This window comes from Haemorhous mexicanus, chromosome 7, assembly GCF_027477595.1.
Source record: "Haemorhous mexicanus isolate bHaeMex1 chromosome 7, bHaeMex1.pri, whole genome shotgun sequence".
In the NCBI taxonomy this organism is placed as follows: domain Eukaryota; kingdom Metazoa; phylum Chordata; class Aves; order Passeriformes; family Fringillidae; genus Haemorhous; species Haemorhous mexicanus.
The window spans coordinates 20,828,069-20,847,339 of NC_082347.1; the positions used below are offsets into that span (position 1 = coordinate 20,828,069).

At 37.1% G+C, this 19,271-nt stretch overlaps 1 protein-coding gene across 5 annotated transcripts in view; it reads right to left on the reverse strand.

Annotated features, from left to right (window-relative positions):
- The window catches only part of LRMDA (leucine rich melanocyte differentiation associated), a 633,198-nt gene that overhangs the window by 531,895 nt on the left and 82,032 nt on the right, over positions 1-19,271 (reverse strand). The window contains exon 1 of one of the 5 annotated variants that reach the window (XM_059851316.1): positions 470-495. The exons of the other annotated variants lie outside the window; for them this stretch is intronic. Within the exon in view, the coding sequence (XP_059707299.1) occupies positions 470-480 (11 nt within the window). The 5' untranslated portion in view covers positions 481-495. Of the gene's footprint in view, positions 1-469; positions 496-19,271 lie in introns of those variants that run through there. 5 annotated transcript variants of the gene reach the window in all.

Below are 19,271 nucleotides of genomic sequence, written 5' to 3' on the forward strand. Positions count from 1 at the left end.
GTAGACTAAAGACCACACTATGCTGCATCAGAACACACAAAAACATCGTCTAGCATTCATTTAAGGGAAGTAGGAACTGGTTTAACATAAAATATCAGAAAACTGCAGAGCAGCCCTTTAAGGGCAACAACCTGAGAAGATGCAACTGCTGGGGGTGGAGGCTGCAGTGTGACAGTGTTTCAAAAGATTAATTGCAGTTTCATGGGCTAGACAAATAACAAGTGAGAGTTAACTTCTTTACACAAAGAACTTGCTCACACACCAGATATTCTTGAAATCTTTATGTTTTAAATTAAGACCACAGAACGACCCAAGTGCAAATTATATAGATTTAAAACGTGGATTCTGAATTCCAGGCATCAGAGATCAGTAGATAAATCTTGTTCATCATGGAATTCCCAATTTTCCTTGAATCTATTTGCTAACTATTGTCTAACTGCTTACAAACATAAGCATTGCCCTTACTTACCTCTTCCTCATCTTTTCAAATCCTTAGATAGGAATTATCTTGGGTGGGGAGGATGGAGGACACATGCCAACAGAGGGACTTATTTATGGCAGTTTGAATAAAACTGAAGACCAGAGGTGCACATGTTACCACATTTCTCTTCTGAAGGCAAGTTAGCAATTCTTAAGCTTGTCTATGAGGAGTCTTTATGTTTCAGTTTTCCTGTTTGCTTTATTATTTGCTGACCATTTCCTGCTCTTCACAAACCAAACTAGACAGCATAACATAAGCAGTAAATGTCAGGACTATACAACAGACTTAATTACATGTCATTGACACCACACCTCACTTTGTAAACTGGTAATTCAGAGCAAAACTGTGCCTAATGTCAACAGGGAAGAAAAGAAAAAAAATCAAAGCCATTCCTCAGCAAGGGAAAGATGGAAGAGCTGGAAAGAGAAAAGCCAACATTTTCATGGAAAAGGAGCGGCCTCTATGCTACCTCTAGTTAAGTTTTAAGACAAAATTAGACTCTGAATTAACAGACAACTCAACCTCAAAAGAAATGTCACCAGCTACCACCTACAATGACTCTCTTCAGGGTTAAAACAAAGAGCTGCATGTACATAAAAAAATACTAACAAATTCATATTTTTGTAAAAGGATGTAAATTCTGCAAAACGATTCTACCTAATTTTTTCCCCTCCAGGTGATCCACCTATAGCAGTCTTGTTTATATAAACTTATAAAAGCCTTATTTTTGGACACTGCTAGGTTAAGAAATGCTGATATGAGGTCAACACATTAGTGAACTTATATTTGACCAAAGACACGTTTGCAACAATAAAATAAAACCCCAGAAACACCAAAATTAAAGCAAAATATTTGCATTTCTCTTTATACTCACCTCAAGTCTACCCATTTCACTCAGTCAAACAAATGGAGAATCAGTACTTTTATTTTAAGAACACATTTTGTATTTCATCTATTAAGCATGGCATAGTTCTATAATAATGCAGATTTCTTCCATGTGTTACAAAGCATTTTGTATCCGCTACTCAACTACTTTTCTTTAAGCTGCACTCACAATGGAAATACTTTCAGAGTTGCCCTCATGACACTTAATTTCTCTTAAATAAAGAGAAGACTTTTTATCACCTTAATTAAACAGCACTGGGGATAAAACCCAACCCTCTGTATGGAGTCTGATCTCAGAATGCCCTAGCCAGTATTATAAAATTTCAGAAAGTAAGACAAACAATTCCAAGTCACCTGAAAACAGCTGTAAAGATTCACAACTGCAGTAGTATCTTCATTACATTTACTCTCATTTGACAGGGTTTGTAATTAAAGCCCATTGGGACATGCAATACTTCATTACCATTTATTCTTAAAACACTGTGCACTAGTGGTTTACTCAAAAAATACCTTTAAAAGAACTTTAACAAATAACTATCAATGTCTGAAGAAATATGAATCTACGTTTTCAAGGATGTTTGGAAACATTCGTTATAATTAGCAAAACAAGTATTGTCCCCATGACAGCCTCTCTTTACAAACCTTTGAATGTTTGACAAGAAAAGGTCATGTTTTGTAAAATCCTGGAAAGGTCATTCAATAACAAATCACATGAATGAAATCACAAGAGTTCAAGGAGGTTAACAGAAACACCACAGGCACTAAAGCATGTTTTCAAGGTAAACAAGGTAAAGAAAAACAGACTGCCTCAGCTCTGGAAAAAGAAAATAGCAAGTAGACTCTAATTTGCTACACACTGTAATTTTAGGACATTTTCTCTGCACTTGGTGCTTTAACAGTATGTATTATTTCTCACTATCGACACATTCAGTAAAGGATTAACAGATAGCAGAGCCAAAACATTTAAGCATCTCTTCAAATAGTCTATATTGACCTTAGTAGATTTCCCCCCTTAATCTTGTGACTAGACACTTAAAAAAAAGAAGAAAAAAAAAGGAACAAAATTTAACTTCCATCTCAACTAAATCTCAATCTTAGATCTCAAAACTTCACTGCTTGAAACTCTGCCAGCCTTTCAGCTAAACACTTTGACCTGCTTGTGACCTTCTATTTCCAGGTCTATTTTCTTCTTTACCAAAAGAACACAACATTTTTCACAGGCAGGAATAACAAAGAGTTGTTTATATAGGGTAATTTAACTACAGGATCAGTGCAGGGAGCAGTGTGATGTATTTGATCCACAGACCAAGAAAAAAGCTCTGCTCACCAGTGTTAGAGAAAAGCCTATTGAATAGTTTTCCTGGGGCAAGCTAGCAAATTGGAGTTCTTTTCATGTATAGGCATAGAAAAAAACGAATTCAGGAATGATCCTGGGTCTCTGTCTCCACAGGGTGTTAAAGCCCTGCCCTGCTGCAAATCTGAAGTTTTAAAGTTCCATTATCTTGGGGGAGAAAGGCAGTACTTATTTACATAAATTCAACATTATTCAATAGAATTTGCTACACAGGGGGAAATCTCTTGCAACACAAAGTATTTAGAATCGCCAACTATGCTTAGTTTATCATCATTACACTTGTGTTTTCATTTATGACAGGCTATTTGCAAACTGTAATTTATTATGAACCTCTTCATGAGATTAATTTAACAGGATCAGACCTGTGGACCACCTAAAGTTTGCATGTTGACTGGCAGCAGTGAGTCTCACAGAAGAGGAAAAAGTACACTGGCAGCACAGTGAACTGTTTCCCAGAGAAGTTCTATTCTAATCCCTAGTAGAGAGTTTAAATTCTAAACTTAGCATTATCAGTTCAAAAAAGTCTGAAAGCATTACATTTTAAGACCAATTATATTAGATGCTTTTTAGCCACCTATCTCCCCCTTTCAAGTCTACATAACACCAACTGGTTTCCCACTGTAAATGCAGCAATGTACAGATATGAGCTTTATTTTTTCTCCTACCAAATCAGCTTGATAGTAGAGCTGGCAAATCCAAGCAACTTGGCTCTTTCATCAACGAAAGCTGAATAGCCAAGCTGAATACTGTATTTCATAGTAAGAGAGGACCATTGGGTTCATCATTCTTTGGAATGAACAGACAGCATTAGCTACTTCAAGCACAAAGTCAAAAAAACTTGACTTTATAGCAACATGCAGACAAGGAAAAGTTGGCTGTCCCCTGTGCACCCAAGCAAAGCATCAAGCTTTATGTAGGTAGTTACAGAAATGCTTACTTGCTAAAGTTTCTGTTTAGTCAATGGTATGCTAAACTTGTTCAGGATAACCAAAAATTCCAAGAAATAAAGAAGCAAACATGATCATTTTTCAATTAGAGCATTCCCCTCAACTGACTTATCATGCCACAGTAACATAACATACATTAGTATATGATGGAAAATATATTTTGCAAGAAAGCAAAACAAAGAGCAAGACCAATGCAGCCTGTGTGCGCTTCAGACCACAGTGCTTTGCTCCTTCTAAGCACATACACTCCCCTCTAATATCCTACTCCAGTCTTTTTCCAGGAAAGGGGGCAGAATGGATTCTATAGGCAACACACAACCTCATCAGCTGTTTGATGGTCAAGGAGTTGGCATCATGCTTAGACATCTGTGTGAGCCTAATAGCAAGAACAGACATCAGCAGACAGAGCATTACCAATACAAAAACAAAACCTTGAAAATTATTTCCAGGTGAAATCATGGCAGTCATGGCTGTAATTCTTCTTTTACAAGAAACACGCATATCTTCAAAGGAATTAAGATGCAAAATATTAAATACTGAAATACTCGTGATTATTTTCAAAGACCCTACTAATTAGCATAAATGTACTGCCTAAGTTTTTGCATCCACGAATACATGGGCAGGGTATGTATATAAACACATTTTATCAGGAAGAAATACAACATTGCTTCCTAGAGGACCATTAAAATAACATCCAGCTTATACCTGGTTCTGTCTATATCCACACAATGTAGTTTTTTGTCTTACTTCAACACTATTCACATGCTATCAGAATGTCTTTCATTCTTCACTATAAAACAACTCAAGACATTTGATTCATGCAGTGCCAAATTTTCCTGGGTTTGTATGTGACTGTTTCACACTATGGGCCTTATGCTGCTGTTTAGAAGCCTTTTAGGAGCTGTGCAGGAAGTATTCTCTGACATATGGTCCAGAACTTAGATGTTCAGAGTGTTGTCATTATTTCGGCTTTCAGGGTTCATGCATTACCTTTCCTACAGGCTGCAGCTTTGCCTTTTTATTTTGAGGAATTCAAAAAGAACTCATCTGGAAATGTTGCTTGTCCATTAGTGCCATTGTTTCTTTAAAAAGCTATACCAGTTTGTACTATGACTGATCAAAATGACTATCAGAAACAAGACACCTCATTTTGTCTTTCTTGCCAACTATTTTAGCTTATTTGCCATGAGCACAGGGTATAATTAATATCACACAGGAGCCAGCATTGTCATTTTTCAAATCATTTCCCTGGAAATGTTCTACACCTCTTAATGGCCCTGCTAATGCTGTAGCTGTCATGTTTTGGACAGCTGCGCTTTTACAAGACAAACTCAGCTGCGCCATGTGCCTCTCTGTAGACTTTTTAGCTCAACGGCTCAGAGGCCATGAATGCCAGCTGGTAACGGCTATATGGAAATCTTTGATTAATTTTTTTACCTCTAGACGCTGACTGTTGCTCAAATGTCACCTTCCCAGTTTTCATCCCTAGCCAGTATTTTTTTCCCCCTCCCAGTACTGCTTGATGGATGAAGAATCAACTGAATGGGCCAAAAATCTTATGACTAATTAAAGCAAATACAGCCTGTCCAGATGTGGAGAGAGCACAAAGTCTGGAGAAGGGCCAGGTCACACACAGGAAATGCTCCATCATTTAAGGGATGCAGTTCTTAATGATATTTACCGGGACAGAGTTAGCACATACTGATACTGCCACCCTAAAGAGTAAAGTGACACGAGTGGTGCTGTGTAAGGTGCTTTCCCATCATAGATTGCAGTCAAAGCAAGCGTGCAGTCTTCATCAAATGTAAACACTGACGATGCAGGAGCTGCACAGGTATTAGGAAGCTCAGGTTTTATTCTGGTTTACTCAAGAAATTATTGGAAGATGACAATACAATCAAATTAGCACTGCTCAGCAGTCATATGGTGGGGTAGGGTGGCTCTAGTTCAACAACTGATCTTGCCTATGAGGCGTCCTCTTACTGAATCCAAGGACTAGAGAATGTGATCAATAAACCAACCTAGCATATCGTACCTTCTAATAAATGCAAGCACATCAAATGTCCATTTCTGCCACATAAACACCTCTGATATTCTCCCATTTGAACTTCATGGTCACTAACGATCTTCAGTCCTTGAAAAGAAGACTGCAGCACTTCTTTTCTGATCATGTTTGCAAAACTCTTCTGCTGCTGCTGAACTGATGAACACAGCTTTATGTTTTCCCAGCTGAAACCAGCCAGGCCAGGAAAGTGACACGAACAGGATGCTGCTAAACATGCACAACTCAGAAACGCACACTATATTCTCTTCTGCATGATTTGCTGCCATTTAAAAGACAATAAACAGCAACTTTAGATTGCTAACAACATGTCATTTAAGGTTTGCTGTTGCTCAACATCAAGAAAAATCAATGCCAGCTCTACAGGGGCAGAAAACCCAAAGAAGTGAGCTCCATTTCAGGTCTGTTTGAACTCATTTCCTTTCTCCATGGTTGCCCCCTTGTACACCCCCTCAGGCATCCCCTCACAGCAGGCATGACAGCTTGACACATTGACAGCTTGCACTGAATGACAACTGATTTGTACAAATTTCAAGCCTTATAAATCTACCTGTCACAACAACAACATAAAAGAGCTCGGACCCAGCAGGTAACTCAGAAAAAGCTTCCCCTGACAGCATTTTCTGAAAAGCAATGGCTTGCCTCCTGCCAAAAATTCCAACTATCATCCTTGTATAACTTTGAATAAAAATTCAGGGCCCATTTTCTTGCCAACAGGCTACCAATCGTCTTATTTAAAGATTAAAAAGAGTGAATAAGAAAAAAAAAAGCCATCCACAGAATTTCATTTTATACTGATATGAAAGTAGTACCACCTGCTATGGTAGGATTACCACACCATTTTTCTCTACAGTGCTCAGACAGAGTAAATGAACGAGGCTTTTTACGGTATTTAAACAATATCCCAGATTGCAATGCTGTTATGCATCCATTTCATTGGAGCTGTTACTCAATGCCACTCTTGCTGATAGAAGTTCAAGAGTTTTTTTGTTTTACTTTGGGAGGTTGCTTTGTTTTATTTTTTCCCTCGCTGAGTTGTTAAAAAAGCAAAATTGCAATTTTAGAAACCAGCGAGGTTTTTCAAGCTACATTTTGCAGTCCAGATCTAGAGGAAATCCACACAGACATTAGCTAAGTGTTCAGTGTTTCCATAAGCAGCATTATGCAAGTGAAAGGCACAGCACTTAATGCTAACCCTTACAAAAGGGTCTAAAGGGAACACAGTATTTTCAAAAAGATCTTTCTGAAAGGAGTTTATACCAAAAGATTTTTGAAGTTGGCAAGAAGACTCCAAAAGATGATGAAAGTGATATAATGTTTTAAATTATACAATTTCAAATCATTCAGGGAACTCCCCACAAGATCACTTTATGAGTACAACAGGACATGCTATATGAGGTATCAAATTAGCTGTCTTTAAGCCTGGAAAAAATGTTCATTAAATTATGCATGATTAGGGACAGAAAAAGTTATTTGTGTGCTTTAGCTGAAAATAAAAGTGGTTGGCAATGACAGTTTATAAAGATTCAAAAGTAAGCTTTCTACTAAGCTGTTGGATAATAAGAGCAATTAGTAATACATGTATAATTTGCATAAACTATAAATTCAGCCAATGAGACTTCAAAGAAACGGCTTTATTTCCTTTTAACTCAGTTATTATGGGAAAACTTAACTGTCCAAGTCACTTTGCAAATGTTGAAAGCTGATGACTAATGCAAATAATAGCACTGGTTGAGTGCTATTTCACATTTGTACCTATAGTGCTAAGACACTGAAAATTCAAGTTTTTCTGTATTCAAGCCTGGCTGACAAGTCCCTCATTTTCCTTCTGTAATGATTTAGTGCAGAAAGTAGGAAAGCAGGAACACTCTTATGCAAAATGCTTAACAAAAAAAAAGTCCAAAAACAGCAGCACAGCCCTACAGTCTCTTACAATTCCTGTGGACATTTAAGGGGTGCCTTATCTTTGCTTAAGAAAAAGGAGAAAAAAAAGAAAAGCAAATATTATTTTACAGTAAAAGAAATACACAGAATGTGTGAGCAATTTCTCACACTTAGAAAGTGTTTGATTTACAAAATAATATGCAATTTTTTTTTCCCTAATAGGCAACTTTTCAAGAAAACTAACAATCTAGTTTCACTGTCGCTTCCAGTGAAGTTGCAACTCCTGTTTCTGTAGACTGCCCCGACAATGCAAAATTACAGGAAAGATAGTTTAAGCAGACTGCTGAAGACTTTCCATCAAGGCATAGAAACCTACACCTACGTAATACAGAATTATCAGAGATCATGGTATCTTCAAAACAAGTACCATCACACAGGTGGCAAAGGTCAAGCACATTGCTTCTTGAAAACATCACCCAAGGTAAAATACTTCTGGTACAGAGCACATGTCTCAAAACTACTTTCACTGACTCATGAAAACAGACAGCCTTATGAAGGAGGAAAATACAAGTTACTTTTACAACACCTGTAGTCACCATTACCCTTGAGAAAAAGGCCTAAGTTCCTGAAAATAACCAACAGCTAACTAGATGTTATGGACAGTAAGTGAGTATTCTGGTTCAACCACCGTGGCTGGGATACAAAGGATGCACATCCACCTTTTTCCAACTTGGGAATATTTTTTTAATCTGTTTCATCAAATCTTCCTTTAGTCCTAACATTTCCAAACATAGATCAACACCACCTCTATAGTCAAACGTGACGTAATGTGAGTAGTAAATGGATTTAGAAAAAACGTCTCATAAAATGACAAGCCCTGGAAGAGGAGCTCTAAGGCAGCTGAAGCACTTCAACACCTGAGCCATCACTGACGGACAAAACAAAGAACCTGTCTGCTAAACACAGAAAGTAAATTTTTTATGTTGGAAGAGCAAAGGCCTAAATTTTAGCCTTGCTGGAGTTGCCTCTTCCCCAGATTTGGTAACCATAACTTCTACCACATTGATTTTTTTTTTTTCCCCCTATGCCAATACCACAGCATATACAAGCCTTGCTTAACATACACAGCCACAATAGGGCCCCAAGTAAATAAATATTATTTCTCCAAAAATATACTGGGGTAGAGAGGAGTATAGAGACAGACACACACTGTCCTCAACCTCTCGATCCTTCCTACGTGCAGAAATACAACAAAGGCGTTAATTTTCTCGCATATAGGGACAGAACTTGTTATTGACAGAAAATGACTGCAAAATAGCATACCGCCTGTGAAGGGCAAGTTCCAGAATTTCTAGGATTTGTCCCTTGAACCTGTGGAAGTCAGTACATTTTTGCCACTTAGAATCCTCTGTGTTATTTGTAACTGTCAGTGGAACGAAAATCTGTAATTGTTAAGAGGGAAAGAGCCTGTGCAAATTCTTCCCAGTGCAAAGTGAACAGTCAATCACTTTTATAAGGACAGGAACAACCGAAACTATCCATTCGTATACTTTCCTTTAGTCAACAATATTACCTTTAGTAATCTGGGGAATGTGCATCCATAAATTACAGAAAGTGTTATTGCATTGCTGAATAAACAGCAACATTTCCATCAGCAGCAGTGGCAGCACCACAAAGGTATAACAAACAGACTCAATCATTTTCTTGTCAAGCTCTGCAATGACTGCAGAGTTTACTGCTGGAGATAATGTTGCTTTCCTCAGCATTGTGTGCCAAACTGCAAACTGCTTATTAAAACAAAACCTCTTTTTCTGAGCAGCATGAGTTGGATAATCACTTATTGCACTCAAGAAAAAACAGGTTTGATGCCCAGAGGTGGTTAGCAATCAAGCATATGCATTAACATTTGGTTTGTAAAAACTGGCTAAAAAAATAAGTGAACTAAAAAGGAGCTATGAGAACCAGTGCCTCAGGTTTATCGTTTTCCCTGTTAATATATTGTTAGTGATAAAATATTCCAAACTACTCTAATGTGCCTCTAACAGAGAAATCAGCAAAGAAAGACAGGAGTGAAATATAATTCAACTAAACCAAATTAGATACCTTCTCTTTAAAAAACAGTTTTTTTAAAAGGAACAACTGGATCACATCTTTTCATTCCAGATACAGGTGGCAACTTGCTTTTCACAGAAGGGGGGTGGGGGGGGAGGGGAGAAAAAAAAGTAAACTTAAAAACTAGTCAACTGTGTCAGAGATACTGCTGAAGCACAAATCTATTATTACCACCCAAAGAAACAGCTTGGCATAACTAAGCCGACCAATACTCCTGAAAAACCCAGTTCAATTTTCTTCGCTTAAAACAGATTGACAACCCTTTTACTTGGTTGAATAACAGGAAAGTCTAAGACACAAATGAGCAAGCTCTGCCATGTCAAGAAAACACTGCTGTAAAGCAAGCCATTATTCTTGACTTCAGAATTGCTCCCTTTTTCTTCTTTCCATTTTCTTAATGATTAGAGATATATTAATATAAAGGTAAGCAGACAGCCTTCTCTCTGCTGTGTTGGCACTGTTGATTTCCTTCTAACACTGAGCTATCAGCTGCTCAAGAAAACAGAACATCCAAATAATGGAGATTTCAAGACTATTTTAAGTTGGAGGAGAGTAGTCTGAGACTCTCAAAGCCACACACAAAAGAGAATTTTAAGAGGATGACAGTGGCATGCCTCACTGATCTTCAACAAGCACATGAACACAATTAAAGCCCATGTTGTCTTCAAAAAAGAAGAAAGTGATGGCAGCCAAGTTCTGTGAGCCAACATGTGGAGCACTTAGGATATCCTCAGGGTGGGAAGTTCCAAACTTACAAAACCTCCTTTGATTCCACAGAAGTTTGAGAAGCTTTTTCGTGAGTACTTAGGTGACCTGAACCTAAACACTAACGAATTGTTTACTGTGGAGAACAGTCATCCTGACTGTAATTAGACATAAAAAGTAAGCATTTGTATCAGGTATATCTTTAAATTAATTTGATCTACAGGAGGGTTAGATCAAGCCAATCTGCACATCTGTGCTTCCTTTCACGTTCACACAACCTGAGCAACTGCACCAATGTAAGCCCCTAGGAAAGAGCCTCCAAGCCAATTTAGAGAAGGATGATAAATATTCAGCTGTTTTAACTTGGTCAAATGCAAAGTCATGGCAACATTCTTATCAGATTTCCATGTCAAATGGAATTAACGTTGATGAAACAGTCAATTAAATGCATTCATAAAATACCTTTGTAGCTATTAATATTTTAAAATATCCATTCATTTCCTTCTCCCACCCATCAAGAAAATTAACCTCTATGCACTGATATTATCTGGAAGAAGAGTAAAATAAGAAAAATACCAAGCCGTCTCTGACACACAGCCCAACTCATAATATTCTTGTTTATTCTTTTCCTTCCTTATTTTTTAATTTTTACTTTCCTTAGGCCTTTATCTTCTCTCATACTCTTCCACCACAATCACACTTACAGACCCATTTCCTTTCCTTTTACAGGTGTAAACACAGGTTTTTCCCAGAAACAAATGTACTACCTCCCAGACCCAAAATAAAATCTTCAATATGTTTGTGTTCATTCTCTTTCCCATCAGCTTACTCTTCCAGTCTTGTACTTCTTGTCACTCTCTTGTCCTCTCAAGTATTCACATACTGAAATTATCTATAGCTTTCTCCATTTTTCTTATTCCCACTCCTCTCTGTAACTCTCAAATGCCTCCTTCCAGTCATAATAATTTTCCCCTCTCTTACCCCAAAAGCCATTGTCTTTACATATCAACACCAAGACAAGCATCGCAACAAGGCAACAGTAACTCCAAGTCATCTGCCATAACTTCATGAAAGCTCCATTAAAAACCGAAATTTTTCATATGGTACAACTACTGGTGACCATACTTTTTCGAAGTGACCAAGTGCTCCATGTATAAAACAGACTGTTGCATTGCAACATGTCTGAGTAACTGAGGTACTTAAAGAAATGCAGTAATAAATCCATTCTTTTCACGTTTAACTAATACCATCGTATTCGGAAACTGCTACAATTTGCAATTGGAGATGATTCAGTTAAACTGCAAGTTACCCTTCAGAGCACTAGGTGTATGATCTGCTACGCAAAGGTTCCAGAGTGTCCCTTAATTTCCATCATTATCTACTGACATGCCCAAATGATTCTTTGGCTACTTGTTAATAAAAGAATCAGAAGGTGCTAATCTCATTATCGCCTTGTCAGCAGTTCCTGTCAGAGCCTTGTTGGCCATTAATCGCCTGCTGCTGCTGCAGTCAATCAGGATCCTGCCTCACACTCCCCCAACGCGTTCATTCTTTTACCTGCAAGGATAGCAGCCAACCAAGGTGTCACAAGGCACCACACTGACTAGCACCATGTTATATAAACAATTATTTACCTTCCTCTACAGCATCACAGGTATGATTGCATAGTTCAAAACTGTTCACCTAGGCTGAGGCTCTATGTCTTCTACTCCACCTTCCTAATTTATTACTTGGTTTACTTTACAGTCATGCTAACACAGCCAGGGAAATAATTGCCACCATATGAAAAGCTCCAAGAGGATTCCTATGCCCAGGCAGAAAACTGCCACTCACTGTTCTAACTGAAGAGTGCATATTTATTCCTACCATTTCAAACAGTAGGCATAAGTTATTAGACAATACACATTGTGAACCTAACTCAGGAGTTTGTGCATCCCAAAAACATTTTTCTCACTATGTGCTGACAAAAATTTCAGAGACAGATACCCATGATCATTGAAAACTTCTCTCAAATTTTAAAAAAATCTAATTATTTATCAAACCTTAGGAGTAGGTTGATATATGAAATTCATATTAATGAGGCTAGTATTTCCAATAAATGAAAAGGAAGATAAACAAAGATAAACAGTAGATAGCAACAAAAAAAGGAAATGAAAACAAAAAATGCAGACAAAATAAGTGGGAGGAAGAATCAAAAAAGCATGCCAAAGGATAGAAAAACAACCTGTCAAACATATCCCTGTCTTACTAGGAAAACTTATATACCAGTTTTCAAAAACAGCCTAAAATGTAGGTATGTAACATCATTTTAATAAACCAGGCCTGGATCAGCACCCAATATTACAATTAGAATAGAAAAGTGAAAATATCTCCTTCTGTGTCCACCCAGCTTTCTGCTAGAACTGTATCGAATAATTCTTTAAAATCCATTAAGCTATCCAAATAGAATCACCCAAAGACCTTGTGGCTCCATCCAGCCTCTGTAAGTTTTAGAAAGGAAAAAGTTAATGCTCTGAGATTGAAATTTACTCTCTACACAAGGAAAATAATTTGGGGTAAAAAAGACAAAAAAGCAACCCAGACCAAAGATTCAAACAAACAGATCAGTCAGTGATTTGTTCTACTCACAACAGATAAGAACTCTATGTTCTTTCCAAAATCCATATGCTACCCTTCAGATAAATACACAGCAACAAAAAGCCACAAAACAGATTTGAGATGGGATTTGAACAAGAGAAGGTGAGTTATCCAATTTCCCAGCTGGTTAAGATTCAAAGGTAGCTCTAGCAGCTATGCCCAACTACTAACAAAACTCATACTAACTAAAACTCATCTGTCTTCTGGCCACATAATTCCACTTCTGTGATCCAAATTTTTCCTTGCACTACACAATAGACACTAAAAAAGATATTTCTATGTTTGAGAGATCAACATCCTTTAAAACTGCCACCCTAGGAACCATGAAATCAACCCAGCTCTAATTGAGGTGTGAGACATCATCGATGTAGATGAAGCAGATCCAGGTGCCTCCAGGTGCCATTAATGCTACTGGCTCTGATACCTGCTTCAAAAAAAAAAAAAAAAAAAAAAATATATATACAAATCAATACCCTTCTAAAACCTTCTCTACAATATGATTCATGGGAAAGGCTCTCAGGAACATGGGTATCCTAAATAGCTTGTAAGCACTTTCACAGCTTATTCCCAACCAAATCAGCATACAAAGACTGTAGCAGTAGAGGCAGCATCAAATCCCCTGTGGATCACAGAATTCCACCTGCCCTTTCATCAGCAAAGCCTTCCAGTATCATAATCTCAGGCAGAGATGCCTTCCATCAGTTTCCCCTCTCTATTAGTTTAGACAATCAGCAAAATCTGTTTATATGTCAAAAAGCAAAGCATATAGCAAGGCTTGGGGATTTGAGTTTGTTTTTCCCAACCAAAATCTCTTTTAGTCCATTATTTAGGACAAAATTATGTGCAAGCTTATGCACTTATTTTTATCGAATATCAATGGAATATTTTGTCACAGTCCTAAGGCCTCCACCAAATCTAAATGAAAAACCAACTGAAAAAAACCAGGCTATGTGGAAAAAGGGGAAAAAATGTTATTGAGAAAGATTAGGCATATTTGCATCTCAATCCAGATATCCCATGTTTGCCATAACACCACTACATAGTTGAGTGGCACAAGTGAAAGTAAAATTGTTTTGGCTGAGCTGACAGTAATAAGGCTGATATGAATCACAGAACCATTCAGCATGAACTATATTATAACATTCACTTTAATCATGTTAAGTGTAAGGGCAGGAAAAAGAGTAAAAGGAATATACAAGCAATTTACTTGCAGGCATTTTTAACAACTTTATTTAAGCTTGTTTTATCTGCATAAAGAATATCCCAATATGCCTGTTAAGTGAAATGAAAATGGAAAGTGTTTCAAGTAGCATAAAGACATTAAAGAATGCCTTAAAGTGTATGAAAATTTTACATCAGCTCTTATTACAGTTGATTGCTGAACTGACAAGGGAAAAAATGTATCTCAGGTTTCCCTCCACTTGTACATTAATAAGCACTTTTTAAGCACCATTCTGCAAAGAAACTGAAACACTTCAATTCTGAAAGAACAGCTTTGACATTACCTCTACTAACAATGAATAATATCAAGATATATTTTACTTTGGAGAAAGAAAAGACCTCTGCTGATTTTTTGTAATTCCAATTCATTTTGCAGAAGTAGATCAATGTACACCAGTTGATTTTATCCTAGGCAGCCAAGGATACTGATTTTAATTTTTATGCCTCATGTAGGCTTTATCAGTGGTAATTCATTAGTCAGGTTAAAAGCAACCTACAACTCCACCAGTTTGAATGGTAGTTTCCTTTTTCATTCATTTGCCCAGTGAAAAAGAAGGGGTTTGGCTTAAATCTTAGCCATCCACACGGGACCAGGTTTTTCAGATACCACCTTTTTCAATGAGTAAGATTTCTGTCATCAATTTTTTACCTTATGAAACTAGAAATTCAGATGTATTGTTCAGTACTAAATGACTATGGGGACTGAACAGATCCAGACACCTATCATATCCAGCTGCTGATAACAAATCAGATGTACTGCATTTAAAGCCTCTGAAATGTACTCTTTAACCAATGTGTTCAAAGAGAATGCAAGCCCTCATTACTAGGTTTATAGAAAAACTTACATTTTAAGAGTACATTAAAAAGTACCATATAAAAAAATTTCTAGATCCAAAAGAACTTCCTCAGCCTACAACACAACTCCCAGCTCCTCTTTTGCCCTGTTTGATTAGGATTTAGCCTATGCTGACAGATTATCTTTGGAAAGGCCCCTGGCTGTGCCAAAAAGAACAAGTTAAGCAAAGGATTAACCAATACACTCCCACTAATGCAGTCAAACTGTCACTGGGATCAAAGACTTTCACAAGAGACAGAAAGTGATTTAGGCAAGTGTCCCTCCATGAATTAATGCAAAATATACTATAACAGTCACTTGTGCCTGATGGAAAGAATATACTGCTTTGCTTTAACTTCTCAGAAGGAGGAAAAAAAACAACCTTTGTATTAAAACTGTTTATTCTTTAAGCAAATACTTCCATCTTCTAAGCACTTTTCTGAGAAAAAAGATGTTGCAAGAAGTCCAAATACAGAATTCTTGCAATGGGAAACCATTAAAACAAGAAAACTCAACTCAAACAATGGCACTGAACAGGTCTTCAGAGCTCATTGCTAAGTTTACTTAGTCACTTGATACTGAAATACAGCATAAGATGAAGTAGCTGTGGACCCAGTTACCACTTACACAACAGTCATGATGCAGGAGACAAGGAGTCTCAGGAACCCCACACGGATTTTGCTTAAAGCATGCCATTTTTATTAGTTGCTGTGTGATGGACATTATATAAGAATGAAACTGAAAAACTATTTATGCCAAAAATTGCACAAGCTTCCCTAACACAAGAAAAAGGAAACTTCCAACTATACTTTTAACCAGCATTTTAGAGTCAATACTGTTCAAAAACATCAAGAGAAACAAATAATTACACAGACACAAGGCAATGAATGTTTCTAGTGTTCTCACTAAAAGTTTACTGATTAAGATATCCATTTATGGATAATTCTGATCAATATAATGATCTCAACTATATCTCCTAACAAAGTGACCCATATCAAAAACAGTGATGTTCTGTGTGTACCACTGAGGGGAGTTTAAATACTGAGAATTAGTGCCAAATTCTAAGAGCCAACATGGGGAAAAAAAAAACTATTTCAGCATCATATCCTACTTACTCAAACTCTCCATCTTACATAGAACTAAAGGGAACAATAATACCTCTTAATCTAATGTCTTCTTCAGCAGCATATGTAATTTCTTCCCTTTGTGGCAAGAAGTTACTCTAAACAGGCTATTTAATTGTGGATTAAAGCAACAAGAGGAGATGCATAACAATTTAGCAAAAAGACTGGTGCTACATTTATATGAGAATAAAAATAATAGAAAAAGCATGGAAAGAGTATTGTCAGTGCCTTCAAAAACTTTAGGAGGTAGAACTACTTATTACACATCTGTTTTTTTGTCTTCCAGGTAGTATCTCATTCTGGTCTCTGAAAGTGTCTATATGTAAAACAATACTTTGCTCCCACAGAACTCAGAAATTTTTAAAAATGTATATACATTAATTCATCTTGATTTAGCACTCCCATTTTCCTTGAGCACTTGAGCTCTGTTATTTGGTAACAGACACCCAAAGACAGTCTAACTTATCACCATCTTCGGTTTTCTCCAAACTACTATTATTTAACCTTTAGATGTTCAGATTAACAGGAGAGCTATGTTTATTTTGCACAGTTCAAAACATAGTTTACATATAAAGAGGGTTGTATCCAAAAAACAAACAAACAAAAAAAAACCCAGTTACTCTTTCTTCATTCTTTATTGAAGAAAGCCCTGTAAACCTGTAATCTAGTTAGTCTGCCAAATTGTGAAATTCAATACTGATCTGAGAAGAATTTTGGAAAGTGCACAAAATGGCAACACACCCACAAAACCTCAACAAATAATTTCATTAATTAAAAGGTAAGAGCTCACGACAGCTGCTCTCCAGAGAAGCATTTGTCATCAGAATGCTTTAAGGAAAGCATATACAGTATTTCATCACTGTGTTTAGACTTCTTATGAGATACAGTGTGATTAATGGAGAAAAAATAAATATTAAAAGTCTTACCATGTGCCAAATTAAGAAGAGCACTTGATAAAATAGGCACCACTTCTTGTGAGTAATTTGAAAGCATAACTGTTTTTCATTACAACCTCAGTTCCCAGCAGGTCATACATAAACCAAGCCAGCTGCAGTTCAAACAAAGGTCTGTCCAAAGGATGGGCTCGAGGTGCAGATAAATCATTATTGCAAAACCAGTGCCAAGCTTCACTCTCCCTTCTGCTTCTTCCATTTTAATAAATTGGACTTGACCCCAAAACTCAGTTATTTAAATACCCCAGCTTCATTTTTGTCCTGTACTTTTCAACAAATAAAAATTTATTACAAATAAAGATTTATTTGCAACAACCAAAGCAAGTCAAAGCTCTAGCAATAACCTCAAAGTGTTCACATGATCCCTAAAGTTTATAGAAGCTTATGGGTAAGCTACATGACCATCAGGTATATGGTGAAGGATTCATCTCATTTTAAAGCTACATACTTGTAGTTATTTTTTGAGAATTACAGCAGCATTTTCACAGATTGAAGTTTTCCATTAATCATTTTCAAGCTGTTCTTTACAATTTCAAAAAAATGTGATGTTAAGTCAAGGGAGACAAAAGAATTTTTTTTAAAAAAGAACACTTCTGTGGCCAATAGTTCCAATTAAATATGGCCAATATTTCCAAGTTAAAAAAAAGTTAGGTCTTGCCAGGCTAGGCCAAGACCCCAGGATTGGATCCTGACATGGTGATAACTGCACACAAGAACTTCTTTGCTGGTACCAGTGGCACTTACAGGCAGATCACCTGAATCTTTCTGCAGTCTCTCAGTGCTTTGGGGGTTAATGAGCAATAATCACTTGACTCCACCTTCCAGTCTTCTCACTTTTGCTCTAGAGTCTGAGTCTACCCTTCAAGTTCTTTATTCCAAAGTACCACAGAGTAACTAACCAGATGCCCTACAGTCACCATAGCATTCTACCATGTGCACACCATCTATTTTCACAGCTAAGAACTTTGCATTCTTACCACATTTTATTTGCAGTTCAGAGTTATAAAACCATCCCCCTTTTTTCGGAAACATACCTTAGCTTTCCTAAGTACTAGCACACATTAGTGAAAGTGGCAGTCATTGCAGAAGTTCAGTTTTTATAAACTTAATAGTGTGGTTACAATTTCCCATAGTCTTAGCTTACTGTAGCTCTTTTGAAGTTAGTGCCTGGTGAGAAACCTTGTTTAGACAGCTACAGGGTGGAGTTGCCAGGCTTTTAACCGCGCCAGAGAACACAGACCACCGTAGAGTAGCACACAGGAGTCCTTATATCAGATTTAGTAAAATCCTGTCACTAAAAGGAGTGTAAATCCAGGACTGATATATATCATCCTGGACATTGCAGCTCCCAATCATAGTTTACAGAAAAGAAATTGCATTCAGGAAGGAAAAAAAAATAAAGTTTAAAAAGGGGTTGGGAGGAATAAACACAACACGGGAAAGTATCAAAACATAACAGGGATCAAACATGGGAAGGTTTAAAAAATTCCAATAAAATAGGTCTCATTTCAACCTATGCAGAATAAATGATAGTTTTCAGTTCCCCTTTGGGGACTTGGATTCATCCAAGATATAAATCTGAATACAAGTCAGCGCTCACTTTATAAAAATCAGAGATCAAAGCAATTTAACATAAAATGGGGTATTTTGGGGTCTCTTTTAAGAGCAAGAAGGAGGAACCTCCCCCTCCTATTATTTTCAAAATATGTGAAATCCTATAGAAATTGTGAAACATTACATTGTGGTATTCTAAAGCAATAGCTCTTGTTTATAACCATATAAATTTAGTCCCCTGGCACTACTGGGCTTATATAATAGAAGAGAGTTATTTTAACAGTGCCCTGTTAAAAAAAGAAGCAACTCATTTTCAACTCATTTTCTCCAGTGGGAGGGAAGTGTGGCCTCATGTGAGAAAGGGAACATGCCTAAGTTATTACTGTAGGAAAGCAATCTGTCAAAGCCTGGTCGTTTTGGCATGGTGAATACCACTGGTGAGATCAGAGAGTCAGATCCTGCTTGCAATTACTGCTAAAGGACCTTGGATACAGGCAGCCTGCTATCAATTATTCCC